This window comes from Cebus imitator, unplaced genomic scaffold, assembly GCF_001604975.1.
Source record: "Cebus imitator isolate Cc_AM_T3 unplaced genomic scaffold, Cebus_imitator-1.0 Scaffold319, whole genome shotgun sequence".
Classification (NCBI taxonomy): domain Eukaryota; kingdom Metazoa; phylum Chordata; class Mammalia; order Primates; family Cebidae; genus Cebus; species Cebus imitator.
Genome location: NW_016107634.1, coordinates 1,091,842 through 1,109,910, shown reverse-complemented (window position 1 = coordinate 1,109,910; position 18,069 = coordinate 1,091,842). Strand labels below are relative to the sequence as shown.

The window sequence follows — 18,069 nt, the reverse complement described above, 5'->3', positions numbered from 1 at the left end:
AAAAAAAAAAAAAAAAAAAAAAGAAAGAAAGAGAAAAAGAAAAAAAAAGAAACAAGCACCAAAGAGAACATTAAAGACAGAACAGGAGAAAAATATCAGAAGTAGGAGAAAATTGAAGTTGTAGACAGGTTGACCAGGAAAGGTTTCACTGAACATTTTGACAAACACCAAAAGGAAGTGAGAGAGTTCACCATGTCAATATCTGAGGGAAGAGCATTCTAAGCAAAGGGCACAGCCAGTGCAAAGCTCAGAGGCATGAGGATGTCAGGATGCTAAGGAGTGGCCAGGGACCGGGGCCAGTGTAGGGAAGTGGAGGCGAGGCCAGATGGTAGCAGCAGGCCGGATCATGGTGTCCTGTAAGTCATGGTGAGGACACTGGCTTTTTTTCTGAAAAAGAATAAGAAATTCAAAGGCCACAGTGATAATTTCTCATATGAGGTGATGGGGGCCTGAAATGGAGTGACAAGCAAGGAAAAACAAAGGAAAGGCAGAGATGTAAACGTGACTGAGAGCACACAGCCCTCTTCCTAGCCCAGGCCAGCCTCCGCTAAGGTCAACGTGAATTCCTCATACTTTGGCCTTATGTCTCTCAGTAGAATCATCAGCAGCCCAGGAGGGCTTCAGTCCTCCCCCTTGGTCTCTTTTGCTGTCGTGTATATGCTGGGCTGACTGCACACCTGACAGTCTCATGCTGTGTTATGGTTGAAAGTGCCTCTCAAGTAGAGCAGGAAAACTCACTTGATGCTCTTCAAACAGCATGATTTGTTCTGTTCTGAACAACACATTATCAAAAGCACTTTGCATATGAAGTATTTGTATTTATGGTCCTAGCACCTTCCCTGAGTACCCTCGGATGTGCAGGTAGGTTCTAGATGCTAGGCTGAACCTTACCTAGGAGGGAGCAATTCCACAACCTCCCGAGAGACCTACAGGGAGAAAGAAGAGTGGTGCCTGGATTGTTTCAACATGAAATGAAACGTTGTCCATTTTCCCTATGGCCAGTGTACTATATATTTTTCATCTGTAGAGAAAGAAAACCAAAATCTTACAGCAGAAAGCCAAAGGAAAAAAAGGACTCTGTGAGCTGAATGTAAGAACTAGAAAGACACATAAAAATCTTTCCTCTTCCTGAGAAGCAGCCGAACGGGGATCACAGGAGAAACAATTTGGTAAGAACCAAATTGCTAGAATTGCGCTAATTCAAAGCTAAAGTTGATGACTGGTTATAAAGGATGATACATCAGGCCAGGCATAGTAGCTCACACCTGTAATCCAAGCACTTTGGAGGCCAAGGCGGGTGGATCACCTGAGGTTGGGAGTTCAAGACCAGTCTGACCAACATGGTGAAACCCCGTCTTAAAAAAAAAAAAAAAAAAAAAGATACATCCATCACGTTTTGAGCACTAGATTAGGATTGGTGAAAACTACAGTCAGAACAGTACAGGATTCTTTTTAAGGGAGGAAAAAGGAACATGTCGATATCTCAGCAATTTACCCTTATACTAAAATTTGTACCAAATCAAACTCTTTAAGAGTGGTTTAAAAGTGATTTTTCTTTTTAATGAGAAGAAAGTGATAGGCACAAAGGTTTTCTGATAGGCTTCAACAGAAAGCTACTGCAAGCCTGTGGTCCCTGATACTCAGGAGGCTGAGGCAGGAGGATCACTGAAGCCCAAGAGTTTGAGGCTGCAGTGAGCCATGATCACATCACTGCATTCCAACCTGGGTGACACAGCAGGACTTTGTCTCTAGAACAAACATACAAATAAGCAAAAAAGCAGAAAGCCATGATGTGAATCTTAGGAGAAGTCTACCCCTTGGAATTCATTTGGGTGACTACTGCCTACTGCTACCATCTTTTGGAAATCTTACAATTCAGGTACAGTTATTGAGATATAAAACAAATATTGCAGCCAGTCTTTATAACAAGCATAGTGAATGGCCTGACAAGTTTGAATGGGTTTGCACAAGCCTAATGAAATGATACTAAGAAACTGATTCACTCAGAGACGCTGGGGCAGAGAGTCATGGGGAATGATACTCAGTGTGCCCCTCCATCTAGATGACCATGCCACTCAGGTAATCCTTCTGCCTCCTCCCTCATGGTCATGACACATTAAAAAGGGTTCCAGCCTAATGAACTTGAAAAACTCTTTAAAAATCCGTAATTCTACTTCCCACCCTGACCCTCATTTTACCCAAGGAAACTTCATATTTCATCGCTTTTACTATTAAAGTTATCTGTGCTTTGTGGCCCTCATTTCTTGTTTCTGCTTCTTTAAAATTTGCCTGCTTGTCTTTTCTCTTATTTCTTTATTTCCATTTGCTTCTCTACGCTTCTCAGCTTCGATGCCAGTGAACAACCATGGCCGATCACTAGTTTTAACTCATCATATGCAATCTTCCTGGTTTTGGCTCTTTACACGTGCTTTTGTGGCTGTTCCTTGTTATATTTTCATACTCTCTTTAAGGTTATTATTTGTGCCAGCAGGTCAAAGTTGCTACGTGTCTTTGCTACGTGTCTTAGTAGAGTAATTAAAGGGCTGATATACATGCAAATATGGATATAAATATCTTTACAGGTACACAGACTTAATAAGTATAAATCATACAATTAGAGCCCTACATACATACACAGACACACGTGCATTCACAAATTTCAACCAGATAGACTTCAGTGAAGATGGGCTAGACATATGACAAAAGTCATCATGAAAACAAGTTAATAGGAAATGCTGTTTCCATGTCTCGGTGCCTTTCTCTAGTCTGAAGTAGAGAACTTCATCATGGGTATAGCAGAGATTTGAGCCTTCGTATAAATTAGGAAATCCCAACACTTTTCCATTTTCAGACCTTGCTGGTGTGACAGTACCATAAACACCGCCTTACTTGTATTATGAACCCTGACATGTTTCTATTATCAGTTTACTTTATGGAAATCAAATTATTTTCTTAAAGTTCACAGCTTAATATTTTTAACCAATAATTTAGAGATATTTGCTTTGATATGGAATATTTCCAGTTAAGAGGCCATGTCAAGCTGTGGTAAGTTAGCTATCCTTTCACGGCCATTTTTTACATTCCAAGCTAGTTGGTGACATAATTAAGGCAGTCTTCCAGCCAATCTAGTCCAGGAAGACCCACAGATATTTCAGTCATTGTTTACTCAATACTGTATCTCCAATTGGTAATGTTTTCACTGACACATACACACCCGCCCATATCATTTTTTAATGAGGACATCATACTCACAGAGATTTGCCAGGAGGCTAGCAGTGTAATATACACATTACCCACACTGTAAACACAGCTCACTTCTGCCATGCCAAGTAGGTACGACTCACCCACTTTACAGCTAAAGGATCTGAGGCCATGTAAGACTGTACAACTTGCCCAAGAAAGACTAGCTAAGAGTGGAAATGAAGTCTTTCTAACCAAAGCCATCTCTATGTATTACAACATACTGTTTTCCTCCTTCCTTTGCTAGTGGTAGACTGGGAGAGCAAGGCTGATGAGGATAGATAAGAAACATGATGTTTAACATGATTGCTTCATATGATCTCCTCTCATGAGATCCCCAGGGGAACTGACTAATGACAACCACACCATAACTCCCTGTGCCAAGATGGCAAAAAGCAGTCTCTGTTCTCCATGAGAATGAAATAAAATGCACTGTAAAAGGCATGGCACTGGCTAAACAGGGCTTAAAACCTCACACAAGTCTGCTAGCTGCATGTGTTAAATCTCCCTCTAAAGAGCCTTAAACATGAGGCAGGAATTCAGACGTCCTGAATTGTAAATATAACAATAACTTAATTGGCAGGGTTGATCTGGTGACAGGTGTGTGTGTGTGTATGTGTCTCTCTCTCAACAATCACCTCATTGAACTTATCCATTCATTCAATGTTAAGTCACACAGGGTAACTATTCAGTGCAGTCACTTATCCTCAGTGTGGGGAACACAGGAGAGTCCAAGGGCAGAGTCCCTGAGCTAAATGGAGCGCATGTTCTAGTGCTGGAGACATATAAATAAGTAAGCAATTCAAAATATACGACAGTAAGTGGTGTTTGGTATAAAAGGTTGACAGAATGCGGAGGGAGCAGAGGGGAGGGACAGCCTGACTCAGCTGGGCTAGTTGCTTCACCTCACAAGCTCAGTCCTCAACTTTCTTCGAGGAAACAGAGGTAGTAGGTGATTCTAAGACTCTCCAAACTAGTAATCTGGGCTGTCTCTTTGGCTTCCATTTGTTGGAAGCACTTTCATTCAAGGAGGAGTGATTACAGTGGGCAATATTTATTGAGTTCCTATGATTTGCCAGCCTGCTCTTATGTATGCATTAACTCATTTAATTTTCACAACAAGCACAAGAAGCAGTATTATCCCATCTTACAGATGTAAAACTTAGGCTTAAAGAGGTTAAAACAAGGACGAGTGTCACACAACTTGAAGCCTGGAAATCAGAATTCAAAGCCAGGTCATTTGATTCCAAAGCCCACACACTTCATCATTGCATCACCTGCAACTCCTTAAATGAAGACATCAGTGCAGGATTTTTCATTTCCTTTTGTTTTTAAAGCATTGCCTTCTGAATATGTATCTGCCTGGGTCAATGAGACAGGGAACAACGAGAAGCACCAGCTCCTAACGAACAGAGACAATACCAACTCTGGGGGCCAGTGGTGGCTTTGGAATAACCGGTAATGCATCTAATGCTTCCACCAAGACTGGGTGCCTCTGAGCAACAGGAATATTGGTTAAACGCTACTGCTCTGGGTCCCTGCTCTTGGAAAATACTGGAAGAAGAGAAAGCATTTCTGTACACCTGGGCATTGCCTTGGTAAAATGTAAACCTCATGCCAAATCAGATGCAAATTATTTTTATTACTAGGTAACAGGACCATACAATATCAAATAACAACAGACCTGCTTCACAGAAACACGCATCCCTACACAAACACACAAATGCAGCCTCAATCTAAAATTCTCATCACAGAAGAGATGATAATTATTCTCAGAGGTTCAAACTCTAAGGATAAAATAAGACACATAGGCTTTGACTTAATGAAAGTTTAGTATAAAGGCAAAAGAACTGCACAAAGATAGAAAAAAAAAAAAGCCATAAAGCTCTGGAGAGTGAGTGAGCCTCTGTGGCTCTTTTTTTCCTTTATCTTTAGGTGGAAGTGAACCGCCCAATATGACCACTTCAATAGGTTGTTGTTTGTTGTTGTGGATCAGAGATGAGTATGAATCCTAGGAAAGCTGCAAAGCACTGTGTGAGCATTTCTCAAATACCTTTCCACTGACTACTAAGATCCCACAAAATGGTAACAGGTGTTCTGTGGGGGTAATTAATGGGTTCCACAATCCTCCCATCCCCTCAAAAAAATGCAGGAAATCCTGCGTACCTTATATTCTTCATTGAGTTTCATAGGAGCTATTTATATATCAAAGGCATTCAGTGTTTTCAAAATTTATGGTCATGAGCTCCTTTTAATGTATAATACCCTGTATTGTTTTAATGAGTTTAGCGTTCTCCAGAATACAATTTGAGGAAAGAAGAAAATGGGCTCTGCAAATAGATAATGGTCCTATTGATCCAGGGTCACCTAGAAGTGGCAGAATCCTAAAGATCCCTTGGCTTCATATACTAGCCCTATTTCCATTACATGAAGTGAGCAGTATCAGCACTAGCTTCTCCTTTAATATACAGACAGCACTTCATACCAAATAATAATTGTAACAACCCCCATGATAGTTGTCATAGTAACAACAGCTAACATGTCCTGAGGGCCTACCGCGTGTCAGACACTGTTCCAAGTGTGCATGTGGATGACTTCATGGAAATGCTGAGCCATCAGGCCAGACACATAACGGGTGACGTTAATTCCACTGCTGGGAGCACCCCACTCTCTTCCTCTCTCATACCCTCTAACTAGGAAGTCAGTAGCAGAGAGTGTGTCAGTGAAAATTCTTTTCTTATTTTTGTTGATGGCTATACTTTCAATGAGTCATCTTGATTCATTAGATCCTCAATATCCTAATGGCGAAAAGGCCTCTGGCAGAGAATGGCTGGCACCCAAACAACTCAGAGAGCTGGCTCTGCCTCCTGGGCTTTATTGCCACCACGTGGTTCCCTCTGACAGCCTGCACCCAGCTGAACCAAACTGCCATCTGGGGTGTGGAACATCAATCTGCTGTGCCAGACAACTGGTATTTGAGGCTGACAGAGCAGGAGCAGCATGCAGGCAGATCTTGGTGCATTCTAAGCCCGATGCTGGTACTCCATGGTGCACACCTGCTAGACCTGAATACACAGAGGGGCAGAAGGGCCCCCGCAATGCATGTCGGGCTCTGATTCTCTCATCTTCTCACCCACAAGACACAGATGCATGGGAACCAGCATTTTCACAAGCTGCTGCCTGGTGCTCATTCTTCCTGAGATGAAACAGACAAGGCATAGCTGGGCTCAGAGTCATTTTCGTTTTTAAACAGCAGAAAGTGGAAAGGTTCCTTCAAAAAGGGCAGAGAGCTGCGATTCTTGAAAGTTTCTTCAAAGAATCGAAGGGCATGGCCAGCATTCCTGTGAGCAAATGTTGTGATATCCCATTACAGACAAGGAGGAGGCTTCCGATTCACCAATAAGAGGACACAGCATGTGAGATGAGATGACAGAATGGGTTACTTTGATTTGTCACACTCAGTTGTTCCAAGTCACCTGGTAAGAATATGGATGGTACACACAGCAGCAAAATGACAGATGAAGGTGCAAGAGTCTTAATGTTGGGATAGACAGAATCATCCCAAATATAAGGCCTTGTTAAGCCGAAGTCCAATCAAACCTGCTAATTAGCTTGATCAACTCCATGGCATTGAACCATAGTAGGAAGAGGAGGAAAATGAATATAATCACTCGTTACCTGATTTTATCCCTCTACTGATTCTGAGAGGTAGATTTAATCACCACTTCTTTACAGGGGAATCAGGCTCAGAGAGACAAGGCAGAACTTGAATTTTTATCTACATCTTTTTGTCTCTGGATCTGAAGCTCTCGCCCTCCAATTCTCCAATTCCGATATCACATGGCCTCTCTAATGCAATTCATCTACTTTCTCAATAAAACTGTGCTTGACGAATTGCAAGCAACATGAGAAGAAACCTTAGAATTAAAGGCAGGTATCACAGGTGGGGTTAATCCATTTTCACCAACATTACCTACAAGGAAAAGACTAAAGCAAAATACAAGAACAAGACAATAACAAAAGCAAAGCAGTACCTATTAGCCAGTCCACGAAATGAGGGTGGCATGAGCACATTTAAAAATAGAGAAGGTATATCTGGTAACAGCATCCTGGAGCCTGACAGTTCCATTTTTCCTCTTACACAACCTACATGCTCACTTACCTCCTCATCTACCTACTGTGTTTCCTGCAGCTCCCAGCTTTTGACACCAACCTGCCTGTCTGCTCAGTTATACCACAACCACATACCACTCAACCTAACCACTCAAGCCTGCTGTAGAAGAGCACGTGTCCATGAGCCTATGTAACTGTGGTATCTTCATGGCTAGATAAGTCACCTCATAGAATGGTTATTACATTAGTTTCCTAGTACTGCCCTAAGAGGGTAAAGGAATCATAAAGCTCTGGATAGTGAGGAAGCCTCTAGGACTCTTCTTTCCTTTATCCTTCAGGTAGAAGTGAATGGCCTGATATGACCACCCCAAAAGGTTGTTGTTATGGATCAGAGATGAGTGTGAATCCCAGGAAAAGTGCAAAGCATTGTGTGAGCATTTCTCAAATACTTTTCCACTGACTACTAAGCTCCCACAAAATGGCAATGGGTATTCTGTGGGGAACCCAAACCAGGCAGCTTAAAACAACAGAATGTATTCTCTCACACTCCTAGAGGCTGGAAGTCCAAAATTAAGACTTCAACAAGGTTTAACACCCTTTTGAGGGCTTGGAGGGAGAATGAATTTCGCGCCCATCTCTTAGCTTCTGCGGAGAGCCACAATCCTTGGAGGGCCTCAGCCTGCAGCTGCCATCATTCTACTTCCTGCCCTCATCACCACATGGCCTTCTCTGCATGTGCATCTCTGTGTGTCCTCTAAGGATGTGTGTCATGCTGGATTAGGGCCCTCCCTGCTCCAGTATCAACTTAACCTAATGAATTACATCTGCAGCAACGCTATTTCCAAATCAAGTTACATTCTGAGGTACAAGGCATCAGGACTTCACCATGTCTTTTGGAGCACACTATTCAGCCCATCACAGTCATCATACACCAGGTGTGAGAACCAGGTCAACTTTTTTGGTGCTGACACTCTGTTTCTGAGGTGGATCAGTGTCTCTCTACCCTGACAGTGAACAAGAATCATCTGTAGATCTGGTTGTTTGTTTGACATCATGCTCAGTCCCACTTACTAGAAATCCTGATGCAGTACATCAAGAATGGAAACCAACACTTTATAGATAATGTTAAAAAGTAAAATGGCATAAATGACTATAATGCTCTTCCAGAAATAAGAATCCCTGAGGTCTCTCTTAGTAGCAATACTTTAAATCTAGAAACTGAGGCAAAAAGAGGTGAAGCGATATGACCCAACTTTACTCAGTACATAAATGGAAAAGCAGCCTTTCAAACCCAGGTGAGTCCAATACAAAGTCTGTTTCCTTCTGACCGCCCATGCTACCGACCCGTTGCCTATTCAGGTCGGTGTGACCACAGTGGGTGCAAACATTTGCGTATCAATGTAGGCAAGTTTCTTTCAAGTCTAAGTAGGTACACAAGCCTGGCCCCAGAGCATTAGAGCAGTTTCTATCCAGCTGTGCCTGCTATACGGTGAGGCATGGGGTACTGAACCCAGCCCACAAACACTGACAGAATAAATGAATAAATGTACATAAAAATAAATGTCACCAAACAACAGCGATTCTGGCTGGAATGTTATTTCAGGTTTCTTCATGTTTATAATTAGCTGGGAAACAGTGATCTTTCTACTTCAATTTCATTACTTTTGCATCCTTTTCTTTTATCTAGACCAGAAAAAGAAACAGTTGCTAATTTGGGAGCTGTTGCCAATTTGGGAAGAAATTTAATTCCATTACGTATGTGCTCACAGGTATTCTACTGTATTAAATGTTGCCACCAGAGAACTGTAGAACAGGAAAGGTCACATGGTTTAGCCCCGAAGCTTGAGGAAAACCTCCCACAACTGTTCTAGGGTTTTGGAAGTCACTGCCTTGCTTTCAGTACCCTCCAATATCAGTCCCCAAATATCAATCCACATGGCAGCAGGAAGTCCCAGCTTTGCAGGGCAGTTTTGGTTTTACATAGATGCCCTAATGTCCCCATAAGCTAGGGTGATGCCGGTCTGCTTTATCCCTAATGTTATGTCATCATTATTAACAGCAGCCACTTTCACCCTCAAAAGTGTCTTGGTTTAGACAACGTATTACATGGTCACACTTCCTAAGCCCACCAGCATTTATGATAGGCACTCCAAGTTTTTGTTCAAAAAAAACTAATTCCACTCTTATTTCCATTTTCCTCTGACACATGCTCTTTGGTGAGCTCATGCATGGCTCATGATTGCCACCTCCTTTATACAGAGCTTGACCCACCTGTGAGTTTGCTCATGTTCCTCTTCCCTTTCTGAAATGTTCTCCTTCTTCAAACCCACTTACGTAAATCTTACCCATCTTTCAAAACTGAGCTCAAACCCCATTTCCATGAAGCTGCCTGTCTGCTTCAACCCACACTGACTTCTTCCTTCTCTTAACTTCTACTTGTGACATTTGCTTTGCTAAAATAGGGAAGGAGTGAAAGACACTTCGTAGATGACGGAGTCATGCCTCCCCTGAGCACACTCTGCCTGTACTTTTTAAGGAGAATGCAGGTAGTACCTGATTATGGTAATTTGGTCCCAAGCCCAACAAGTAGGCTTTCTTCAAATGCGGTTCATTAAATTAGAATATAAATATACAATCTACTTATACATACGTTTTCCCCAAAAAAACTGTTGTTCTAAGAAAACAGCAAATAGATCATTTAAACTAGACTCCCCTGGAGACTTCTGTGTCTGACCTCTTCCCCAAAGCAGCTGTGCATCCCCAACTACAGCATCCTTGAAAGACGGCCACCCGTGTTAGCCACAAACACACATTTATCCCGTCAATCTCTCCAGACACCTTGTTCTCTTGCTGGGAAGCTCAGGCTGACAAATTTCTTTCTAATCATACAGTATTTCTCAAAGTTAGGTTTGCGGACCATCTGCACCAGAATTATTTGAGTTGCTTGTTAAAAATGCAGACTCCCAGCGAGGTGTGGCGGCTCATGCCTGTAATCCCAGCACTTTGGGTGGCCGAGGCAGGTGGATCACCTGAGGTCAGGAGTTTGAGACCAGCTTGGTCAACATGGTGAAACCCCATCTCTACTAAAAATACAAAAATTAGCTGGGTGTGCCAGTGTGTACCTGTAACCCCAGCTACTCAGGAGGCTAAGGCAGGAACCCAAGAAGCGGAGGTTGCAGCGAGCTGAGATCACACCACTGCACCCAGGCCTGGGCAACAGTGTAAGACTATGTCAAAAAAAAAAAAAATTGCAGATTCCCAAGTCCAACTCCAAGTATACTAAATCGGCATTTGGAACAAAGAGGGAAATAGGAGTATGCATCGTTAGGTTTCCCAGGTGAAGTTTGTTTATTGTTATAAAGTTAGAATCGGTGGATTCTCTCTCTCTGACTTTTACATTTCTAACAACAGATAGCAACTCACTTTTCTTTTCTTCAAAGTAACTCTTCAAATACTGGAAGTCATCTCTCTGCCTTCCCTTCTAATACTCGGTTGTAGCCCACGTAATCTAACATTTCTTTACAACAAGCTTCCATCCCCTGAGCCAACCTGGGCACCCCGCTCTGGGTCCTCTGCTACTTGCCAATCTCGCTCTCAAAATAGGATGCCCAGAGATGACATGTGCCTCACAATTCGAGGTGAGAAGTGAGACTAAGAGGATTTTCAGTGCTTTTAGTACACACTGTCAATTTTGTGAAGGACAGTGTATCCACCTACACTCCTGGCAGCTGATGATGAAACTGCCCATTTCAGCCTAAACCAACCAGCAATAAGTATTGCCATTTTATAAATCTTTGCAAATTTAATAGGCACATGAAGTTGACTCCTGAGTTGTTTTAATTGGGATGTCTTTGTTTATACTTTTCAGATATTTATTGGCAACTGGTAGTTGTTTTATAAATTTCCTGTCCTTGTCCTTCCTGGTTTGTTGTTGTTGTTGTTTTGATTTTTGTTTTGTTTTTTTGCCTTTAACTCATTATGTTGCTGAGCCAAGTAAGTCCTTTCTATGCATCATCTCATCAAATCCTCAAAACGGCATTTCCCCCACTTTATAGGTAAAGAAACTGAGCTCTAAAAAACTGATAGCAGTTAGGTCTTCAGCTTCCTCACTGATTTATTCCTTCATTTAATCAACATTTTTTGGAGAAGTTCTTCATCTTTCAGACATTTTGTAAAATTAGTTAATAGGGTCAAGTAGCTGGTATGAAATTATTAGGAAGGTTCAGAAGGAAACTGAGAATGTTCCCAACTCTGTTTCCTCCTATTTCTACCTAAAATTTCATTTATTCTCTTTGCCTCTTTTCCTAGCCTAAAGATATTAGTGAAGAAGTAAGAATGTTCAGTAGATAGCAATGTTATTTACTGATACAAGGTTGAAGGAGGATATATGTACCTGTTTACATATTTGTCAAGAGAGGTAGCCATCCCCAAGAAAAGTAACAGAAAGGGATTAAAGAGAGCAATTTGGAAATCAGGCATAACTTTGTAACAAATCATAGTCCATCAGTAGAAATTGTTCAAAAGTGTATATGTAAGTAATACTGGCTTTCATTTTTTCCATTTTATGTCATCTTACATCCCAAGACCAGTGTTTATGCAATTAACTAACACTCTAAAGTTAATTCATTCTTTATAGCATTTTAGTCTGTACAGCTGAGCTTCTCATGGATTTGGCTAATTTAATCAAATTCCATGCAATTATACTTTAATTAAAAATACATATGCATAAAGTTGAAATCCTGATATTTAAATCAATTCAATTTGCAACAAAATTAGAAGAGATGCAAATGATTAATTACAGGTCGAGAAGCAAAATTAAAAATAATTCAATTCTACTCTCTTTTTTAGAAGGTGGCCAAGGCTCAAAGGTCATGAGTTCTCAATGTCACACAGTAAGCAGTAACACTAAGATTCAATTCCAGGCTTCTCGACCTCCAATCTGGAGCCCGTGCATCTGGGCCTTCCCCTGACATTTATTCACAACGTCACTGAAGCAGACCCTGTTCTCCCCAGAACTCTCAAAGCTCTCCAAATGAAACTTATAAACTAGGGATTAAAACAGTTAAAGCAACGAAAAAGGTCTTAGTTCTGGAGCTTCGTGGTTTCAGGCAGTCTGCTTAAAATCCTTGGGAGCCATACACATTCTTCTATAAGCTTTGATGGAAATTCGATTTATTCCTTATTAGTTATTAACAAAAACATACTCATTTGCAATTTCAAGGCCCTACATCTTGCCACAAATATTTCTTTCACATAATAAACAAATGTATTACAAAATGAATAAATTATATAAATTAGGGTGCTCATTTTCCCAAATAAGAAGGAATACATCTTTTCTTTCTTCTTTACTACCCTAAGTTTCCTATTACTCTCTGTTTGGACCAATCATTTAAAACTACACACAAACTTTAAGTTCAGTTTCTCAACACTATAGTTTTGATTTCTCCACAATGCACCACCTGGCAACCACACATTCCTCACAACATAAAGAGAATTTTAACCCTTTAAATAGATTTTAACCCTTTAACCCTTCTAAAGAGGGACACAAAGCAGATTTTAAACAACAAAAGCTACTCCAATTGACCTGACTGTTGATTGGTTATATTATTTCTAGAACTGGATCCTCTAGAACTTAGTCTGGATTATTTGCTAGCCTACACCACTCCCACCACAGGTGTTTCACTGTCTTTCCACCTTCACCCACCAGTAAAGCCCCCACGAGGGCCACCACCCTACAGAGCTCCCTCCTCCACACACAGGCCTTGGGCCACCCCAACAACCCCATAAGCAGACATTACCTCATCCACATTGACCCTCTCCCCCACCACCAGCAGACAAAAACTTACCCTAGGCATCACTCTAAAGTAACACATTACACCAAGGTCTGGCCTACATAATTGAATCCTACAACCATTACAAGTGAGAACCTGAAAGTCATGCTAACTTGAAAAACTCTCTTTGTAAACCTTGAAAACATCCGGGAAGGCTTCCATCTCACAAGGACAGGCTTGTCCAAACCTGTCCTTGGAAATTTAGGCAAGGTGATTTCTCTGTTCATTAAGATTCACAGGTCCTCCCCAGCAAGACAGAGCCCAGAGCGTAAAGCGCACACTCACTGCAAATCTGACTTGGCAGTTCTCCTCTCCTAGGTAGCAGAGGTCTCCCGAGACGTTGGTCTCCAGCCACAGGTGTTCTCCATTCACGGCATTCTCCTGCAAGAAAAAGACCCACCTGGCATCAATTTTTTTCCCCAGGGGTAAGGGAGACTAATTTAAGTTTGGGATACAAGAAAGTTAGTGAAACCAAGGAGTCTAAACATTTCTAATTTTATCCATCAAAGTATTGCTAGAGTTGATTCTACCAAAATTCTAAAAAGGGAGAAAGGTGTTTGGAAAAACTTTGAGCTATAATTAAAATAGACATTGGGTTTATAGCTGTTTTATCCATGGAGGTGGTCATTTTTGAAACACATTCAAAAAATGAGGAAGAAACACCTCGAAATAGTTTAATGTCAAGCCTTATTCACTTAGGCTCACTATTGCAAATTTCATGACAATTGAGACTAAAATTCTATTAAAATGTGTCTTTGCTTAGCGAATAAACTTATGAATTAGCTAAAAAGGAGGATGGTAGCATTAAAGTATTTTAAGTAAAGATAGTTTGAAAACATGGTTATACCAGTAATAGGTAAATTATATTTCTAAGGGCTGAGGCTTCTTAAAACTTAGTTCAAGTCCCTGTGTACTCAAAGCATAATAAGTTTCTACTAATTCACATCTTACTAATTCAGTAAGGTCTTCACCCAATTACTTCTCCATTTTTCAAACTACATGTTACTGCTTCTAAAAATATTCATATACTTTGGATGGGGAACAGAGCTGCTAAAATGTACGACCGGATGAGCATCAATCCTATCTTCCAGAAATGTGTAGTGTGGTATTGGGAAAAGAGGGGAGCAACTGGTTTTTTAATAGTATAATTAATAGAATTCCACATTCCTTCTTATGGGACACTACCTTGGAAATTATAGATTTATATATTAATTGTATATTTTGGTCATTTGCTCAAAAGGGGCTCTGAGCTCTTAGGGAAAATATTGTATCAAATTAACTATAAAAAAACAAGACTAAGCCTCCATATCTTGCCCTTGTCTCCATGTCAAGAGCAATTATGGAAAATTGCTCTTGTTTTTATCTTATTCATCAGATAATGGGCATGTAATTATTTTTTATGGGGGATGCTATAAAGTAAATTGTGTCCCCTCAAAATTCATATGTTGGCTGGGCATGGTGGCTCACACCTGTAATCCCAGCACTTTGGGAGGCTGAGGCGGGCAGATCACTTGAGGTCAGGAGTTTGAGACCAGCCTGGCCAACATGGTAAAACCCCATTTCAACTAAAAAATTACAAAAATTAGCTGGGCGTGGTGGCACGCATCTGTAATCCCAGCTATTCGGGAGGCTGAGGCAGGAGAATCACTTGAACCTGGGAGGCAGAGGAGGCTGCAGTGAGCTGAGATTGTGCCACTGCACTCCAGCCTGGGTGACAGAGTGAGACTACGTCTCAAAAAAAAAAAANAAAAAAAAAAAAAAAAAAAAAAAACCTGGGTGAGATGGCTCACGCCTATAATGCTAGCACTTTGGGATGCCAAGGCACACAGATCACGAGGTCAGGAGCTCAAGACCAGCCTGGCCAGCATGGTGAAACGTCGTCTCTACTAAAAATGCAAAAAATTGGCAGGCATAGTGGCACATGCCTATAGTCCCAGCTACTTGGGAGGCTGAGGCAGAAGAGCTGCTTGAACCTGGCAAATGGAGGTTGCAATGAGCCAAGATCATACCACTGCACTCCGCCTGCACAACAGAGTAAGACTGTCTCAGAAAAAAAAAAAAAAAATCTTATGTTGAATCCCTCACCCTCAACGTGATAGAACCTGGAGACGAGACTTTGGGAAGTAATGAGGTCATGGGGGTGGAACCCTCATAATGGGATTAGTGTCTTTATAAGAAGAGACACATGAGAGATTCTCCACATGAGCGTGCCAAGGAAAAGCCAAGTGAGCACACATCAAGAAAGCAGCTGTCTACAATTGAGGAAGAAGACTCTATACAGGACTAGAATCTGCCAGCACCGTGACCTTGGACTTCCCACCTACCAGAACTGTGGGAATTGAAGTCTGTTGTTTAAGCTACCAAGTCTATGGCATTTTGTTATAGCAGCCTAAGCAGATGACTTAAATAAGCAATTTTATAGAATGATCATGTAATTTAGAAACCCATCTCATACATAAGCCACTTTTATTATAACCTACTCCACAAGTGTCCACACCATAGCCCTCTGAATCCTAAAGCTTAGTACAGCAAAGCAGAAATATACATCAAATGGCCAGGCACAGTGGTTCACGCCTGCAATCCCAGCACTTCAGGAGGCTGAGGCAGGCAGATTACTTAAGGAGAAGAGTTTGAGACCAACCTGGACAATATGGTAAAACCCTATCTATTAAACATACAAAAATTAGCCGGGCGTGGTGGTGGGCACCTGTAATCCCAGGTACTTGGGAGACTGAGGCATGAGAATTGCTTGAAACCCAGGAGGCAGAGGTTGCAGTGAGCCAAGATCACGCCATTGCACTCCAGTCTGGGCAATGGATTGATATTTCAACTCAAATACACACACACACACACACACACACACACACACACACACACCCCAAATGACATTTGCTGGGAAAAAATACCAAGTGTCACCCACTTTTAAAATAAATATATTTCTTCAGATTCAGATAGAACACATTTTCCTTTCAGGGCATAGTGACTCAAACAATTCTGGGGTAAGAACAACCAAAATTTGTATTGTGACATGTGACCTAGCTGCTTCAGGATCCAAGAAAGGTGAGTCCAAGTCCTGGACCGCAGAAGTGAGTCAGGAAGGGACAGGAGAGGGTGAACGTTCTAGGGATATAAGCGTCCAGGGCTCCAGGACAATGCACAGGGAGACCCTGGGTGGGAGTGAACCATCCGCATCTCCTGGTAGCTCGAATCCATTCCTAAAGGGAGAGCAACACTGAACAGGATCATTGCCCTGTACATCAAAGGGTGGACATCTGTTCACCAAAACAACTTCTTCTCTATAGGTAATTTTTCCCTGTTGCAAGCATTGTTCGATTTTTTTCAACGAAGTCAATGAGAAAATAAGCTTCACCTCACAGTCAGTCTCGTGGGACAACAGCAGAGGAAAGAGAAGCATAGCTATGGGTTCAGACCCTAAAAGTTTTCAGATAGTAACAGATGACAAGAACATTAAAAAATAAAGTAGAAAGGCACTTCTTTGCAAGATGTCCTAAACAAATCGGTCCACACAATCTAAAATATTCTACTACTGGAAACTTTTCTCCAATTCTAAGTTATAACCATTTATACAGAATAATGTTTTTTCATTTTATTGTTCTACAATTTATTCGACAATCCTTTATTAATACCATTGGTACCAGGCACTGAGATTCTGTATTCATCAACAGAGTAAAATCTACCAGAGAAGATGGAACTAAAAGCATAGTAGTAACAGCCAATACAAGGGAAGCCACAGCAAAATCCGACCAACTATTTTAGAAAGTGAAGTCTAAAATGTAGCAGTGGGTAAAATGTCAAAACCTACTGATAAAGCAATGAGCTTTCAGCTCCAAGAAAGTAATCTCTAAGCCCGTGGAATGTCCTGCCTGATAAGAGTGTTTTTGTTTGTCTGGGGACCTTGGGCCATAGGGTATCAGCTTGACCCCCACAGGGGCTACAGGCTAATGTCAACCAAATGGGTAGTCAACCCTGCTTACAGGACCAACCCCCAATTAAAACTGGACATCAAGGTTCGGCTTGGCACTACACCATGTGTGTTATAGCACACAGTGGCTGGGAGAGGTTAGCTAGTGAACCATGACTCTACTGGGAAAGGGCTGTAATAAACCATAAATGTGAGTATTAACAGCTTTCAGGGAGTCCTATGAGTGTTTCTAGTGAGTTACTGAACCTGAATATGGACTTGGGGATTCCCAAACTTGAAACTGATGTCAGAAGAGAGGGTGGTCTCAGGGACTCTTGAATCCACATAAAGGTGTCTAGCTTGGGTGGCGTTAGCACAAAAATGCAGTAGACAAATGAACTATTTTTGCTTTCTTCCTACAGTTCTCATGAACCCTTCTCCAGCTCAATGTTAATCAACATGAGCTTTGGAGTCAGACTTGCTGCCTAATAGCTGTATGACGTAGGGCCCTTCTCACTTTGCCAAACCCTGTTTTTACTAATCAGTTGCATAAAAACCACTGTGCCTCCTTTACAGGACTACAGTGATGTTTAAGCCCAATGTTCCGCATACAACAACAAGTTAATAGATGTTCATTATATTTATTATTGTTTTGCTGTTACTCTCTAGTTGCCCTTCTTCCTCCTAATCCACAGATATTAGCATTAACTACATTTCTCTCCTTGGTCTTTGTGGCCAAGTCTGTTAGCCATTTCTCAAAATAATTATTTCTCCCTTTGCTGGACACACAGTTAGACTTTATTTCCCCAGCCTCCCTTGCAATTACGTGCAGACATGTGACCAAATTCTGAACAGTGAAACAGAAGCAGAAATTCCAGACTTGTTCCATTAAATCCTCCCACATGCATTCTTCCACTCTTATCTCACTGGTCAATTGGGAAGTCAGTCTTTTGGAATCCTCTT

The 18,069-nt window shown here is 41.4% G+C and overlaps 1 protein-coding gene across 2 annotated transcripts in view; it reads right to left on the bottom strand.

Moving 5' to 3' along the window:
* The window catches only part of DGKI (diacylglycerol kinase iota), a 450,254-nt gene that overhangs the window by 266,678 nt on the left and 165,507 nt on the right, over nt 1-18,069 (bottom strand). For both annotated transcript variants that reach the window (XM_037729856.1, XM_017504298.2), the window contains exon 3: nt 13,470-13,565. In XM_037729856.1, the coding sequence (XP_037585784.1) occupies nt 13,470-13,565 (96 nt within the window). The remainder of the gene's footprint in view (nt 1-13,469; nt 13,566-18,069) is intronic.